The sequence below is a fragment of the Eptesicus fuscus genome, chromosome 12 (genome assembly GCF_027574615.1).
Source record: "Eptesicus fuscus isolate TK198812 chromosome 12, DD_ASM_mEF_20220401, whole genome shotgun sequence".
NCBI classification, from domain to species: Eukaryota; Metazoa; Chordata; class Mammalia; order Chiroptera; family Vespertilionidae; genus Eptesicus; species Eptesicus fuscus.
The window spans coordinates 41001950-41020014 of NC_072484.1; the positions used below are offsets into that span (position 1 = coordinate 41001950).

Below are 18065 nucleotides of genomic sequence, written 5' to 3' on the forward strand. Positions count from 1 at the left end.
TTTCTGGCCCCTGCTTGCCCTGTGAGCACCCTCCCTGCTTCCAGTGCCTTTCTTCCCATGTGGTCCTGCGCTCTCTTTCTCGGCCTCCTTGGGAAATGCACGGCCCTCGCCTCATTTACTCATTAGTGTGCAGTGAAATTCAGATCGTGTCCTTCAAATGCAGTTCTGACCTAAAGGAAGACTTTGCTGTGTTCTTTGTGAATTTGAGTCTCATTCATTTGTGAAGACAACTGAGCCTGGTGTGCACACGGTACTGGCAGCTCTGGCCCAGTGTACGCGCAGGAAGCCTGGGGAAATGCCCCAGCGCCATAATAGGGTTCACTGGCACTGCCAGAATAGTCCCAGCATTGGGTTCCAGTGGCATTGACACCAAACCCCTTCTTGTTTAAAAGGGAATCGGTATTTAAAAGCAGGGAGAGGCACACTTTCCCTTCAGGGAACACAACTGTGCCATTCCCTTGCCCCCTCCTCTTGTCCGCACCTCAACACGTATCCTCTAAGGGACCCCATGAGTCTTCCAACCAGGGGACCAAGGGGCAGCAACAGCTCGTCCCAGGCTAACGCCCTGAACCTGTCTCCAAGGCCCCTTTTCTCTGACTTCCCAGTGAGCCAAAGCAGCCCAGCGAGGCTCCCCTGTTGCTGCTTCTATGCCCTTCCTTGTTTCAGTGTTTTTGCTGTGATCAATAAATTCTTGCTTGCTTTACTAAATAAATAAATGAATGAATGAATGAATGAATGCAGGGAGGGGTGGTCCTGAATATAGTTAATCATCATTTAGAGAGCAAGCGCTAAAAGGAAGTGTTGGTATATTAATTTCACTTTTCCTGTAGTGGAATACAGATTTTTGCTTTACTAAATAAATAAATAAATGCGGGAGGGGTGGTCCTGAATATAATTAATCATCATTTAGAGAGCAAGCGCTAAAAGGAAGTGTTGGTATATTAATTTCACTTTTCCTGTAGTGGAATACAGATTTTTTTTTTTACCTTCTATGACAGGTTTCAGGGGCTCTGTTTTGTGTTATCATGACATTGGAAAAATATTTGATGGCTTGTCAGAAGGGAACATTTATAATTGGTACTAACCTGTACATTTTCAGCCTCTAGGATAGTGTGACAGGTAATTGAGGTTGAAATTGATAGCTTTTTCCACTTAAAAATAAGTTCAATAAATGCCAGTATTCACTGTATGAGTTAAACTAATTGGGGTTTTGTAATCACTTCTAGTTAACATGAAGCTTGATGAAAATAATTTTGTAGTGGAAATTATTAAAAATTGATTTGCTGTAACATGTTTTTTATGATATTGGTGTAAGATGTCATTCTGTGGCATGACGACCTGAAGAGATGGTGAAGGCCTCAAATGTCTCTACAGGGCCTGCAGGTGGGCATCCCCCGTCCTGGCACGCTTGTTTCTACCTTGTTACTGTCACACCCCGGTGTCCTTGAGACACGCCTGCTTCTCATCTCGCACAAAAGTCACTAGTCGGCCCTCTGAACCCCTACTAGCTCTTCTGCGGTATTGAAGACATGTTTTAAAATTGGTATAGTGCCATTAACCTAAGTGGTTTACATTACCTACAATTTCTTCCGTTTGGGCAACAGTGGGGTGTTTTGAAAGCAGGTCTCACCAACACGTTCCACTGACGGATGAAACCCTCGTTTAAGCCCATTCCTTTGGACCATGTGCTGTTCTAGACTTGATCCCTATTTTATTTTAAAATTATTTTATTTTAGTCATCCTTGATGTCCACCAGAAATAAGGGCCTGTGTGTACTTTAATCCTGAGATTGCTCCATTTTTGGCGGTTTTATAAATTGTTTTTCAATGCAATGGGAAGACTCGTTAAGGTACAAGTGAGGTTGCCTCAGGCCTCGGGGATTCAGTAAAACTGTTTCATTGGAGGGAAGAAGTAGAGTCCAAACCGGAGGTGGTGTTAACAATAACATAGCAAATGGCATTTTCACAGGACTCCCCTCCCAAGTCTCAGCAAACTGTGCTCTCAACCTCGACCGTGGAGAGCCACCATCCCAGTAAGATGCTCCTTCGCTGTTGTGGCCCGACGTGGCAGGTGCCTCTTCTGGTGCTTGAACAAAGCTGAGCCATTTGATCAGTTTAGAATTCTTAACATCTCCCCAGAAAAACAGCATGGGCGTGCAGCTGTTATGTGGATTTTTGTTGCAGTGCACTGAGGTTAACGATGGATGAATGGCCTTTTAATGGTATCAGGTTATGACCGGAGCTCTGAGTGGGGTGATCTCCTTTTGGCAGTTGCATCCCGTCTCCGTTTCTTTCCCAGCATCAACAGCAGTAGCAGGAGGAGAGGGGACAAGTAGCAATTAGGTAGACCGACAATTTATGGTCAGTAGTCAACACACTTCTTGTTTTCATTTTTTATTGCAGAGTTAACTGATAATTACACTAGTTTTGTAATTATAAATAAACTGGCCAAATTGGGCCTGGAATGCTCCCTAACTCTTTGGACAGCAAAGCTGCCTTCCTTTTTTGAGCCTTCTGCAGGCTGCTGCTTTTGTTAACAGCATTGCCGGCCATTGTGGTTTAGTGGTTAAGTGTCAACCTTTAAACCAGGAGGTCATGGTTTGATTCCCCGTGAGGGCACATACCCAGGTTGCAGGCTCAATCCCCAGAAGGGGGCATTCAGGAGAGTCAGGTAATCAGTGATTCTCTCTCATCATTGATGTTTTTTATCTCTCTCCCTTTCCCGTCCTCTCTAAAATCAATAAAAATATATATTTTTAAAAAGATATATAGCATTTATTGGCACCTTCTACCCTTGTGCTCCATGGCAACCCATAGCAAATGTACCTAAGAAAACAAATGAGAATCTCATCACAAGGATTGGGCTAATCTCATGCTTCCTGTACACCCAACCAGCAGTAACTTTGATTTTCCATTATCCTGCATGCATCGTTTAGAGGAGACAGATAGCTTTCAAGTTAATTACATTTTTAAAATTACCTAAAAGGAAATCCTAAGTCCGGAGCAAATCATGTCACTAACTCTCATTTATATTTACCTGCTGCTGCTTTTTAAATGCAAGAAGAGATGTTTTCCAACTACATTTGAGAAGTGGTCTCCATAAATGATAAAAGTCCACGGCAAACTAGTAAAGAGTGTAAATAAGAGCCCAGATTCAGAGTGAGAGGTCTGGCCTCAAGGTGGCTGTGGCACGGGGCTTGCCAGGTTTTAGGCATTTCTGAATGTGGTAGGTGCCACTGCCTGTTTTTATAGGAGGGTCATAGAAGTCCTTGTGACTGGTTTGTGCCTAGGGCCAGGGCAGCGGCTATGACACATGCACTCTAACAGCAGGACATAGTGCAAACAACTTGTCAGACACCCCATGGGCAAGGTCATGACCCCTGAACTGAGTTACGTCTTCCCAAGTGTATCCCAGAGCCTGAAGAGGCACCTATGAGAATTTCTCCAAGTAAATTTCATCTAAGTCTATTTTAAGTCAGAAAGATCTGTGCTGTGTAGTAGATGGAGAGGGAAAGAAGCATGGTGGGTCCACAATTTAACCAGTAACTAATCCATGAACTTGGATTCTGAAGCAGTGTACTTACTAGACTGAAAGTTTGAGGCCATTTTTTATGATAAGTAATGTATACGATTTATTAATAACTAGACTGTGCACCCTTGCCCTAGACTCTCAGCTCTCAGGGAGCTCTTTTGTGTATAGCACTTGATCAATAAATTCCGGATGGGCAAAAGTAGCCTTACAGTTGTAAGTATGTGAGACACAGTTTATGCTTGCATTATTATTTATTAACTATTTTATAATTTTCCAGATGAACAACTGTCAACCTCCTTTTGCCACACCCTGTATTTGTTAAAATGTTCCCAACCTGTCTTTACTGTCTTATCTTTAAATTGGTCCAGCTGTGACCCCCCCAAGTCTCGGTCAACCTGAGTGACACTTTCTTGACAATCATGCTCCTCAGATGACCTATCACCGTTCTGAACTGATCAAATGTCTTAGCTTTGTTCAGACACCAGAAGAGGCACCTGCCATGTCGGGCCACAACAGCGAAGCAGGCCCTGTGCCAAGACCACACCTTGTCCTCACAGCAGCCAGAGAATATAGGCACTATTAATAGACCTACTTCATTGGTGGGGAGCCTGGTGGCCAGGAAGACCTGTGACCTGCTCCAGGCTCCTATCTGGGTAGGCTGGTTTGAGTCCAGGCTCTTAACCTAGTAATCTTCGGTCCCATACCTCAATACCAGGCAGGAAAGCAGGGCAGTCCACCAGTAAGATACTGGGATGGTAGCTCTCCACAGTCGAGGTTGAGAGCACAGTTTGCTGAGACTTAGGTAGTGGACATCCAGTAAAGTCTCGGGCATCTAAAGGTCAGGTGTATGGGGCCGGGGCTCACCTGTCTCCCAGATGACAGCTGTCTGTGCCTCACCTGGGCCATCTGCCTTGACCCATCCCCATGACACCGTAGTGTCAGGCCCTGGACCTTTGTCTCTGTCTGTAAAGAAATGTTTAAGAATGCTGACACTCTGAAATCGATGGGAACATTAACTCCCTGCTCTCTTTTCAACAGACACGAGACGACTTCCTGGGACAGGTGGACGTGCCCCTTAATCATCTCCCGGTGAGGATGGTTACCTGCTTTCTATTGCCTGTTGTGAGCAGTGACTTCTCATTGTTTGCAGCTGGATGTATTTTCAGAGTAATATTTCCTCAACACAGTGGAGAATGCTGAAATAAAGAACCCTAGTTTCCCCCACCCCCAGAAAGTGGTCTTTTTATGGGGATAGGAAAGAATCAAGTGTATCTGAATCTCCAAGTATGCCAGTCAGTGTCACCTGCATCTTGCTCTTCTGCCCTTTCATCTTCCTTTGTCAATTCATGCAAAACAGCTCCCTTCCTCTGTCAGACCCCTCCTAGTCACTGGGGTGTTTTTGCTTTCAAATTCATCCTCTGTATCTAATGAAACATGTGTTCCCTTCGTCTACAACTGCACATGCTATTTCTGTGGCCTACATCTCTTCAAGCTGGTGGTGCCCAGAATTTGCTATATGGCTTTCTCAGTCAGCATAGATAAAAGATGCTGTTCCTTCTGAATGAACTTGTCACTCAGCTTTAGAAATAGGAGTTAGCATGTGTGGTGTGGCTACCATTTCCCTCTGCTCAGATGAGCAGCAAAACATTTAGATCTATTGGTAAATAACTGAGGCGATAAAGACAGACTGTGGGGACAAGACCCTGAGGCCTTGGTGAGCAGTAGATCACCTCATATTCCAGCTTTGCTTTTCCATATTGTTCCACCCTTCCTCTGGCTCTTGGGCAACACAAAGTGATTGAAATAGCAGCCAAGAGAGGATAAGTCAAATGGTTCACAGTGAGGTTACAGGTAATTACCAGCCAGACCCTGTTTGACCTTGAAGGCATAGAAATAATTTTCAGTTTATTATAAGCAAAGGAAGAAACCATTGGCAGTTTAAAGCAAGAAATGACAAATAGATAACATCTATATATAAAAAAGGCTAATATGCTAAGTGTCCGTCTGACCGGTAGCTATGACGCACGCTGACCACCAGGGGCAAATGCCAAACGCAGAAGCTGCCGAGCTACAGTGACTTGGCAGCAGCACTTCTCGGGTGACGCACCCCGAAACCAGAGAGAAGGGAGCCCGATTCCTCAAGAGGCCATGCAATTCCATCTTTGGCCGTGGGTTATGTTGTTGCTGGGGCACTGTTGGCCCCGAATCTGGTTTATTGCACACTTGGGTTTGAGTTCCACACCCTGTACGACAGCAACTTTGCAAGAGTGCCCTCTCACACTCCAGGACCCCTCGGGGGATGTCAGAGAGCTGGTTTCGGCCCAGTCCCCACAGGCCAGGCCGAGGGACCCCACCTACCAGAGGGACCCGGCTCACTGTGCAGACACCCTTCGAGCCATGGTGGGAAGGGACCTGTGGGAGGTTGGCTCCAGGGTATGTCCCGCCCCTCTTGCCCAGTCCTGCCCCGCCAGACCTGCTCCACCGGCCACCTTCTAATTAATTTCCTTTCAATGTGCACAAATATGTGCACCAGGTCACTAGTTTCAAATATAAATGCATATACACACACCCCTCCCATACAAAAATAAATCATGGTATTGTGGTCTCTTTTGTTACAGAAGTAAATATTCTAAATTGTGTTTCATTAAAGAGCCTAGGTTTTTGAGATTTTACTATTAATGAAATAGTAACATTTATTTTTCTAATTTCCTGCTTGCTTTGATTAAGCACAATCTTTTGAGTTCTTTGAAAAATGGATAAATGTTACAATTGCATTCCTAGCTTCGTGAAATAAGCAGCAGCAAAAGGTAGATTGATGGTGGCACCTAGGACGATCTCTGTGGAGGAGATAACCTTTCATTTGTCTAGGCCAGTGGTCGGCAAACTCATTAGTCAACAGAGCCAAATATCAACAGTACAACGATTGAAATTTCTTTTGAGAGCCAAAATTTTTAAACTTAAACTTCTTCTAACGCCACTTCTTCAAAATAGACTCGCCCAGGCCGTGGTATTTTGTGGAAGAGCCACACTCAAGGGGCCAAAGAGCTGCATGTGGCTCGCGAGCCGCAGTTTGCCGACCACTGGTCTAGGCTGATGACATGATACTTTAATGTTAAAGTAAAATTATTGCCTTCACAGATTAGATCTTGCATACTTTCCTGTTAACTCCATCTTTAGGTTTCTTGGATGACCACTGGTTCTCTGGCGTTAACCAGTGTGAGAGCTTGAGGCCTCCACCCTGCAGTTAGGAATTCTGCTTGGCATTGACCACTATCATTTTGTCATTTGTCTAAGGCCGGGTTGGCTCCTAAAAACGGATGTTGATAGTGACATCTAGTGGATCTTGAGTGACTAAAGTCTGGGACCTATAAAATGTTAAATAATTGTCCAAGTAACTGGTTGAGGAACCAGCCCTGTCTTTGCTGTTCCCACATTCTAAAATGAAAATGTACTCTGTGTAATCCAGTCTGGTGTACCTAACAATACGATATCTCAGGGCTATTGAAACTTACTTTTTCTTCCTGCAGACAGAAGACCCAACCATGGAGCGACCCTACACATTTAAGGACTTTCTCCTCAGACCAAGAAGGTGAGGCCTCGGGGGCAGGGGTCCATTATGCCTTGGTTATTGGTTTTCTCTGAGGAAGACTTAGCAACTTTTCCTGTTTTACCTTTTTCAAAAGTCATCATAAATATGAAATATATAACCAAGCCATATCCTTTATAACCAATGTTCTTCTGTCACACAGTCATAAATCTCGAGTTAAGGGATTCTTGCGATTGAAAATGGCCTATATGCCAAAAAACGGAGGCCAAGATGAAGAAAACAGTGAGCAGAGGGAAGATATGGAGGTAAGAGCATCAGGCTTTGGTCTCTTCCTTTCCTAAGATCATAAGACTATTTCATCGTAAGATTTTATTATTTAAGGAAATAAAAGTTTATAAAGCTTTTAAAAATGAAAAAACTTAAAAGTGCCTGTGAATTTGTCTAATCATCTACCAGTGTGTTTGTTTTTAGTAAAAAAGATGAACTTTTCATCTTACATTACAACACTAATAATTGAAAAGATTTCTCTTTATAAAATGCTAAACTCATATTTTATTAATAGCCCACCCCTATGTGAATTCTCCTCACATATTTAATTCTGTTATTACTTTGGACTCTCAGCTCTTTGTAAATTCCATTTAGCAATTGGAATTGCTTCAAAGTGGATCAAGTGATTTAGAAAATCTTGCCCAGGTCTCTCACTCGTTTGGCCCACAGGTGACAGCATGCATCAGGCAAGCTTTCCTGTAGAAATGCCATTTTGGAATGTGCTGTCAGGGCAATTTTCTTTCTTTCCCTCCTGGCCTCGCTGCCTTTTAACTTGCTAGTCACATACCTAATCCGTGGGTCCTATTGTACCTTCTCAGCACATCCTTCAGACAGTGCTGTTTTGTTAGAGCCTCCTCTTGTCCTGAAAATGTCCACTAAACAAGGCCTCTCTATGGCTTGTTTTACACATCTGTTTGCAGCTGTTGCATATACGCGATATGTGACTATGAGGGCAAGTCAACTGAGCCTCCCTCGGACCCAGAGGTCGGATTCCCAGGCAGTATTTCATCTGTGAGCTTTCATCTGTGAGGAGTGAAGTGGGAGGTAGACAGTCATGAAGGTCAAGCACATCAACAGATTCTTATCTCAAATCCAAGGAATTTTTTTACACTCTTCTAACTTTCTAACCACAGTAACCCGTGAATTACTTCATTTTCCAGTGACTTTACTAGGGGATGTTAGGAAGGAATACTTAATGCCTAAAATATGTGTTGCAAAAATGTAACTGGTACCATGAAGCCTGTTAATGTGGCCCCAGCGAGTAGGGGGTGTAAGTAGAATGCCACAGCATCCAGACATCTCTGGCTCCCGGGATTGTACTGGATGGGGAATGTGAGCTTCACCCCAAAGCCAACCTTCAGGGATAGCCTCCCTCTTGGTCACTGGTGCTGCAATTTTTGTTAGAACACATGCAGTGCGGCTTATCTCCCAGCTCCCCTTTGCCTTTGGGAGGTGTTGAAAGGATGGCAGCTGTAACATGACCCGTGTCAGTGCCCTGGCTTTGTACAGCCTTGGAGGCTTCTGGGTCAAAATAATGAATATTCAATGTGGAAGGAGTAGAATGTGACTTAGGAACACAGCAGACAGTACATTACCAACTCTCTATGGCTCCTTCTAGTACAGTCATCTTAAGGCAAAATGGCCACAGTTAGTTGGCTATTGCTCAAAATATTTTAATACTCTCATAGAATTGGGGTTTGGTTTTTTTTCCCCTTTTGGGGAATTTCTTCAAATGTGGCACATGAAGCCACTGCAAGAGCCAGAGAGCAGCGGAACAAGAACACGGGGCACTGTGAGTGTCTTCCTCGCCCGAAGATCCTGCCTCATGACCTTCCCTGTGATCTTACTCCACAGCACGGGTGGGAAGTTGTGGACTCGAATGACTCGGCATCTCAGCACCAGGAGGAGCTTCCTCCTCCTCTGCCCCCTGGCTGGGAAGAGAAAGTGGACAATTTAGGTCGGACTTACTACGTCAACCACAACAACCGGACCACTCAGTGGCACCGACCGACCCTGATGTGAGTACTGTAGGATGGTTAGGAACACACGTCACCGTCTGCAGGTAGGGCCAAACGTGGCAGCTCTTTGAGCCGGGCCTGGGAAATATATCTCATATCTGTAAAAACACGTGGTGGTGTGGTACCTCAGGGTTCCCCTTCATTGAGTTCAAGAGCATGGCAGCCTGTCGGAATTCACGTATGATGAGGAAGCATTCTGCTATTTTATGAACTAACTAGAGGCCCAGTGCATGAAATTCATGTACTTGGTCGGGGGTGCTCCCTCAGCCTGGCCTGCACCCTCACAGTCCGGGAGCCCTCGGGGGATGTCCAACTGTGGCTCCCCTGTGGGGAGCGGGCCTAAGGGGCCTAAGCCACAGTCGGACATCCTTAGCACTGCCGGGGAGGAGGAGAGGCTCCCACCACCGCCACTGCACTCGCCAGTGGCTGAGTGGCGCTCCCCCTGTGGGAGCGCACTGACCACCAGGGAGCAGCTCCTGCGCTGAGCGTCTGCCCCCTGGTGGTCAGTGCACGTTATAGTGACTGGTCGTTCCTCCATTCCATCAATTTGTATATTAGCCCATTATTAGATAGGATTGATTTTGTCTGTCTGTTTTATATAGATCGTGAAATACAAAGCAGAGGTTGCATTTCTTAGATTAGTCTTTTCTTTGGTGATATCATTTCCCTCTTCTTCAGCTTCCTCTTCTCACTAACCCAGAATGGAAAACAACAAGCAAATTGGCCTTGCAGTGTTCTCTTTCCCTTAAGATTTGGGATTTTTATTCCCTTTAATTACTTGATTTAGAAACCCTCTTAAAATTTTTTGTTTTCCCTTTTTGGGAAATTTCTATATCACCCCTTTGATATAATTAGGAACACATGGGAGGGTTGCAAACTCAGAATTAGTAATTACTGCTTATTCTGATCCCTCCCCAACCTCAGGGAGGCAGTACACTGATTACTGTTTTGTTTACTTGGCAATTTTTGGTTTGATGATACCAAATAAACACTAGTTAAACCTCAGCTACTATAAAAAAGGATTCGAAGTAGCTTGTTTCTATTTATTTTTTCATTTATCTTGATTGTTGAAAGTATTACAGATGTCCCTTTCCCCTCCCTCCCCCTTAAACCCAGACCTTCACCACACCATTGTCTGAGTCCATGGGTAATGCATATAAGTTCTTTGGTTAATCTCTTCCCACTCACCCCCACCTTCCCTCTGAAATACATCAGTCTGTTTCATGCTTCTGTGTCTCTGGGTTTATTTTGTTCTTTAAATTCCACATATGAGTGAGATCATGTGATACTTGTCTTTCTCTGACTGGCTTATTTCACTTAGCTTATTTTTAAATCACGGTATACCTCAAGACCTGAAACTGTTAATATGCAATAAAAGGTGAAAACAAAGTATTAAAAGAAGGAAAAGAAAAAATTATTCTAGCAATCATGAGTTCCCTAGCAGCCAAGATAAAGAGGTAATTATCAATGAGTTATATAATTTGCAACAGGTACTAAAGGCCAAGTATATCAGGTCAGATAATTTTCTCCTTAACCCAGACTCTGAAGGAAATTTGCTGATGATATTTTGAAACAAGTGGTATTAGCAGTGTGATGGATGGATGGTGTTGTTGATAACTCTTCTCTTTAGAAACTTCGAAGATATTCTGGGTGGGGAAGGTAGCCAAGAAGTTTGGTCTGGGTTTTGTTGATTTAGAACTAGAGCTTGCAGAATCTTCATCAACAAATAGCCAGTCCTTCCTAAGCCTCCAGATGGGTTCTTGTGAATATCAGCTGTCCTTGGTCAGCTTTGGACTGCCCAGCGTGGACATCAGCTCATTGCCCGAGGACAACAGAAATATCAGGACATTGGGGTGATGCTAAACTCTTTTTTATTGTAATTTTTTCCCCATGGAAATGATTCAGTGATCTTTCAAATTAAATTAAATTAAATATTTTTCTATTTTCCTTTGGTTAATGGCCATAGTTTTTAAAACTGTTGTAAGTCATTTGACTACTCTAGCTATTTGTAGTTTTAAAAAAACGGACTCACTTTGGACTTGGTATCATGTAGTGATCAGAAGAATCTTGGTAGCGATAACCCTAAGCAAAACACCATAACCTACCTTTGCTAAACATCATAAGAAAGTACCTTAAAACTTAGCACTTTGTGGGGACCAGTAGACCTCTGTAGAAAAGTGACCACTAGCAACTCACAAAGGAAGAAATACTTACGGCCAATACATCTATGGAAATTTTTCACTTTCATTAATAATTACCATGTAAATTGAAATCTATATTTGGGGGGAAAATTGTGATAATTGCAATTTTAGCTACCTCCCAGAGTTGTGAATCTAATGAGGGAATCACTGCGAAAACACTTTATGTGGTTTTCTAAACATACCATCTTTGGTGGCTGTGTACCAAAGAACTAAACCAAAACAGAAGATGTAGCTTGTGTAATGCTGGCAAAGCAGGAGCCCAGAAGCAACATGGGAAGATGCAGTTCTTCATCCAAGTACAGGTCCACAGGAAGTTGAGGAGAAGTCAGTGACATGATCATCCCCATCCCTGAGGCAGCTGAGCTCCAAGGAGAGGTGGAGCCAGGAAGGACACAGCAGGACTCTGGGTGGAGCTCGTGGAATGGCTCCTTTCCAACAGGTGACGTCTAGAAAGCCAAGAAGAGTTAGATAAGTAGAGTGGGTTTCCACAGTGACCTCTTGATCCTATCTGTGCTGTTTGAGAACTCGGGGTTCTTTCTCCTTAACTTTATTTGGCTTGGCCTGAAGCCCTCAAGCCTTCCAGAATTAAGGGATTGTTTTAATTCAGAAATGATTGTTTTCAGAAGTCAGTTTTCACAGAATACTCCAGTACTCTTGGCAGGAAAATTGATATTGAGAAGTCTGTATTAATCGGCTGTATCTGAGAAAATCACATAGTGATTACCGATTACCATGTGCTAATCGAGAATTGTGACACTCCTGGTAATTCTCATTTCTTACCTTGTGCCCCAAACTTCAAACCCTCTAAAAATTGGTCACCCTGAAAAAATCTCAGTGCCCTCAGACTGTTTTTACAAGGTCTGTCTCCACCCTGTCTCCTCCAGACTCGCCACCACAGTCATAAACATGCAGTGCACCCAAGTGGCCCAATCATGCAAGCTGCTTCCTCATTACTTTCTCTTCTTTTTGGCTCCATGGCTGTGCTGCTTCCCTCCCCACCTCTCCAAAAAGAGGGGGAAAAAACTAGAACATGCCCTTCCCCGGCTATTGCCAGCCTAATGCACCTTCCTCTGGGGAGCCGGACCCCTTTAGGCAGGTGTCCCTGCAAAAGCCTTGGGCTTCCCCAGTCCTGGCTCGGAGCACAGAATATTCTAATTCCCTGTTGGAGCAGATCTATTCCTTTGCACCTGGCACAAAGTCAGAGCTCAGCCAGTGCCTACTGAATGACTGACTACAGATGAGTCACTTCTGAAAGTGATCATAGGCACATGGTTTCCTGAACTGTCTAGGACAGGTTTAGGTCTGGATGCATACTTTAGAACAGAAGGTGACCAGAGAAGACACCCCAGCCCCCTCAAGTTTGATGGTGGCTTTTAAAACACCCCTGATTTTAAATTTGTCCTTTTCCTATTTTAACATAAACTATAGGCTTTTTACTGTAAAAACTACAGTTTTTTTAAAAGGTGGGGAATTACATGAAGATGATAAATGAAGATGAACTTGTTAAAATCACTTAATTTGCACTTACTTTAGCTCTCAACTGTTTTGTATATCTTTCCCTGTCTTAGCAGTAGTGCAGTCATATAGTCACTAATGTATGTGAATGTAAATGATCTGGCACACTGATCTTAATTGGCACTGAACTTGATAAATTTGGTTTTTCTTGTCTTTATTCATTTGTACATTTCCCATGAAAGTTAAATGAAGAATACACATGTGAAATTAATGACTGACAAAAATTGAAATTGCCATTCTTTAAATTTTTTCTGGCCCCAGGTAAAAACCGATTTTCTGTTTTAGTTTGTCAGATTAGGAATATTTCACATGTTTATCTGGCCATTAGTGACCATTTATACTTCCAGTCAGTTTCAACAACTTCTGTTCCAAACCCTCTCATTCAGTTAATTAAATACCATGGTGTGAACATTTTCATGTTAGCACTAAAGACCATAAAAGCCCATGTTTGGAATTTCAAAATCAGAGGTATCTGGTTTCTTTATGCTATTTAGTTGTTTCTGATTCACACAGATTACTAATTATTTGAGCATGTTGGGTAAGGAAGATTGGCATAATTGATTTTAAATGCCCTTTTAAAAAAAAACACCAGTTCTTCCAAAATAATGGACTTTTTTATACTTCTGAGAGATACAAAATGCAGAGAGAATAATGAAAACCTTATTCTTTTCAACCTCTCAGAAGTCCCTGTAACAATTCAAGTATGTGTTAGGGCCTGGCACGTGTAGCATGCAAACATTAGTCTCTCTGTTGACTGAATAAATGATAACTGATATTTCAAGTGAAGATTTCAAATTTTAATGAAACTCTTACTTGCAAAATATTTTTAAGGAAAGCCAGTCATTATAAAGTGATATTGCTTTCATCCTCAATAAAAAGTGAAAGAGGACAATGTAAAGTTTCCTTTGCCTCCTTAGACACTACTGAAGTATTTTACACATTTTATTAAGGTATTTTGATCATTCTGATCTACTTTTTGTGAGCTTTGTAATACCTTATAATTACTTTTGATAAGCATTGTTTGCTTAAGAAATGAATGCCATATAAAAATGACTGTAGCAACATGAAACCACAAGTAGCAATATTATATTTCCTAATTATCCCATAGTATCATTTTTATCGTTCTCTTTTGGTGGTTTCAGAAATTTTATTAGAATACTTGGGTGTTCCTTGATTGTAATTATTTTCTTTATGGCCATGATTGTCTGTTTTTCTGAAGGTATCTCCGTTTAGTGTCCTGTTTTTAGTTTAGTTATACTTTATATAATAAAAGCCTAAGCGACCATTGCAGCGGAACGACCAGTCACTATGATGGGCACTTACCACCAGGGGGCAGATGTTCAATGCAGGAGCTGCCCCCTGTTGGTCAGTGCGCTCCCACAGGGGTGAGCACAGCGGGCGGTGGTGGGAGCCTCTCCTGCCTCTGTGGCGGCGCTAAGGAGCAGCGAGCAGGCAGACTGTAAGGAATGAGGGGTCCCGGACTGTGAAAGGGCACAGGCCGGGCTGAGGGAAACACCAACACCCCCACCCCCCCACCGTGCACGAATATCGTGCACCAGGCCTCTAGTATTACTATAAAATATGCAGGATATATTTCTGTTAGAGTTCAAAAGTTTGTATATTGGATGTGCAGATACAATAAAACTTCATTAATTCAGATTTCCATAATAAATTATCATTTTCATATGGATTAAATGAAAGCTAACCTTCATCCTACCTCCTTTACCAGTAAAATTAATTGTGTAAAGATGCCTATTGGAAGGACTTAAACCATTTCAAGAGTCACCTATTTATTTGCAAACAAGGCTGTTAGTTGCAAGCTCTTTACTATTCAGGAGCCCCACAGGCTCTTTATTGGGATTCAGTATTTGTTTGAATGTTTAAAACCTATGATTTAGGAAACATCTGTAACAAGGGTCCCTGATTAATACTATATTTCAATTAGTCTAAAATAATGTTTTCAAATATTTTGAAATACTAACTTGTGACATCATTTTTGTCAACTGAATATGGTGTCTTATCAAAGGAGTCTGTGTGAGTTTTCTCTGAGAAACATTTTGACATTTAAACTTGTACTCTAAAAGCCCCCAAAATATGGTGGAAGAATTCTCATTGTCAGCTTGTTGAACATAAGTGCACTGTCATTTTAGTAGGTGCCAGGCCCTTGGTGAGTGTTGGACTCTTGTTGAGGGGCCACTTACCAATATTGGGTTTGCTGTCTCCACCCCCTGCCCTCAGGGATATGTCCTCCGAGGCGGAGAGCAACATCCGGCAGATCAACCAGGAGGCGGCCCACCGGCGCTTCCGCTCCCGCCGGCACATCAGCGAGGACCTGGAGCCCGAGCCCTCCGAGGGTGGAGAGGGCCCTGAGGTACTGCGTCCCGCTGCCCCAGACTCTGCATCCCCTCCTCTCCCTGTCCCCAACCTAATTCTATGCTGTGATTTCCTTTCTCCATAAAAGCTATCTAATGGTCTCATAGCTAATTGACAACCATCGAGATATTAATTTAGAAAGTGCTCATAAAAGCCATGTTTGATGAATGCATGTATCTATATTATTACAAAAGAGAATGACGTTTTGGGGATCTTAAGATTTTTTTACTCCATAATTGCAATTGAATGAGCCCTGTAACTTATTTGGGTAACAAGTACAAGCTATTACTGAATACTTTTGACATCACAAAAGAGATGTATTTCCAAGAAAATACAAATTTGGGTGAATAGAACTGTTTATAATTTGCCCCTGAAATATTTATGGTAAATTACTGGGTTAGGGGGAGTTATGAATTGAAGAACAAATGAACAATTATCATAACTTCCATGCTGCCTTAACAGCTCTGTTTACTTACTAGAAATCCATTAAAGGTATTATATCAGGAAGATCATTTATAAAATGCTCCAGTGATCAAAATTTGAAAAGCCAAATTGATTCCGTAAAAAATTTACTGAAAGGTACTTTACACCATTGTTTAATTACAGATTATAGCATCTATGCTGTTTTCATTGTGAATCCTCAGCAGTTAGAGTGAAAGGAACTCCATGGAAATTATCAATGAATTCCTGAGATTATTTTTTAACCCATGCATTTAGTAACGAGAGGTAGAGGTCAGTCACAGCTCAGAGAGGTGGTATTATAAAGTGGTTAAGAGCACAGCCTGTGGAACCTGGCTTCCTTGGTTCAAGACCTGGTCCTGCCACTTCGTAGCTCTATTACCTTGGGCAAGTCCCGCTCTGTGCCTCAGTTTCTTCATCTGTTAATTAGGGTTGTAGTCATATCTTTCTCGTTCTTGAGAAGATTGTTTGCCTCCTACGTGCTCAGTAAATGTTAATTATAGTTATGATAATGGTTATAGTTAGGAAGAGGAAAAAAGGATTCCTCTTTCCTAGCATTTACCTCTTCATCTCCTCCATTGGTAGCCTTGGGAGACCATTTCAGAAGAAGCGGCTATCACTGGAGACTCCTCCCTCAATCTGCAGCTGCCCCCACCACCGTCCTCCCCATCCTCTCGGACCAGCCCTCAAGAGCTGTCCGAAGAACTGAGCAGAAGGCTTCAGATCACTCCAGACTCCAATGGGGAGCAGTTTGGTTCTTTGATTGTGAGTAATCGTCCTGTTTGAATGAGAAGTTAAGCAAATATTTTATCATATTTTTGTTGCTTTACGAGAGTCTTGTATGCAAATAATGACCAAGAATCTTCTAGCTCCCAGATAATTCTGACATTTTCCAAAGTTTCTCCTAACCTAGGAGAAGCAGGACTATACCAAAATTGGCCAAGCAGGTGAGAATCTTTCTTGATTTGAAAAGAATGCAAGAAAATAAGAGTTCATAACTTCTATAATTATCAGCTTTAACCATGTAGAATTTTTTCTCCCAGCCAAAGGCTCATACATAGTACTCTCAGCACAAAGGTGGCTTTTTGCATTGGGGACATGGAGATATTGGGCCTCCCAATGAATTCTCTTAAATCATACTCATTTCAGAGATGTAGGCATAGTCTTTAACCCTTTGCACTCGCTTGCTTTTTTCTCGATTCCTTTATTCTAATGCTAACCATGTCGAGTCACACTCGACATCCGAGTGCAAAAGGTTAAGGGACCCATCCAAGACAAAGTTCGAATAGGGGATAGAAAACATCTACGTCCCAGAAAACCAGTCCTTAAGAAGGGTTGTGGAATTGGGCCACTGACATCAGGGTAGTAGCATTTGATTTGGGATTCTCAACAATTAAGGACACTCTTTCTAGAAGCTTTTAGATGGGGCTGAGCCATGGTGAGCAGCAGCAGCAGCCATGAAGAACTCTGTGTTTGATAATACAAAACTGCAGAAAAAGCCCATAGAAAATTCCTGCTTGAGCTTTAAACTGAGAATAAATGCAGTCTCAGTTTCTTGAGAAATTGAACTTAAGGATGTTCTATAGTAAAGATGGGAGTGATGTCACTGAAAATAGCATCTAAAAAAATAGTCATTATTGCGATCATATAAAATGTAAATGGGTAGGACTGCATATGTAAAAGCAAGTAAATACTCACAAAATTGCTCCTTATTCAGTTACGTTGTTTTTATTTTAACAAACATTGCCCAATTTGTGTGAGATGCAATGATTATTTAATGTGGTTTTATATTCAAAGTCTATTAATGGTTTTCAGAAAGAGAAATATCACTGAGATGAAAATTTAGTACTAAAGGGGCAGGGATAAAAAGAGTTTGCATATATAGGACATTTGAATTGGTAAAACTGTTGCTATGGAAACAATATAAGCAATGAAGCCATATATTTAAAACCTATAAAAGGAAGTATTGCAATTATATACCTTTGGTCTACCAAGTGAAAAATCATAATATTCTTCAGCATTAATATTAAGTTAACATCTCTAATTATTTGTATAAGGAGCTGCTGCGTTTAATGATTAAAGCTATATAAAATACCTTTAACATCCAAGTGCACATGTCAGAATTATTTTAAGATTATTGAGTGTGGTTCAACTATTAAATAAAAGTGCCTAAGAAAGAGAAGAATATGGGACTCTTCTCCAGTTTTGCTCAGGGTCACTGTATTCCAGAACAATAGCAGCAACTATTGTAGAAAGACATAGATATTCCCCCACCCCCTTCACTGCCCCAGAGTCTTTCTTTGACTTTATTGCATTTTAGTTATTGCAAAATATCAAACGTGTCCCCTGGATGAACCTGTTGCTGATTAGACC

The 18065-nt window shown here is 42.1% G+C and overlaps 1 protein-coding gene across 1 annotated transcript in view; it reads left to right on the forward strand.

Moving 5' to 3' along the window:
• Nucleotides 1-18065, forward strand: part of NEDD4L (NEDD4 like E3 ubiquitin protein ligase) — a 304025-nt gene that overhangs the window by 233639 nt on the left and 52321 nt on the right. Inside the window, exons 6-11 of the mRNA XM_054724513.1 lie at nt 4570-4620; nt 7059-7120; nt 7281-7383; nt 8981-9144; nt 15099-15231; nt 16278-16457. Of these exons, the coding sequence (XP_054580488.1) occupies nt 4570-4620; nt 7059-7120; nt 7281-7383; nt 8981-9144; nt 15099-15231; nt 16278-16457 (693 nt within the window). The remainder of the gene's footprint in view (nt 1-4569; nt 4621-7058; nt 7121-7280; nt 7384-8980; nt 9145-15098; nt 15232-16277; nt 16458-18065) is intronic.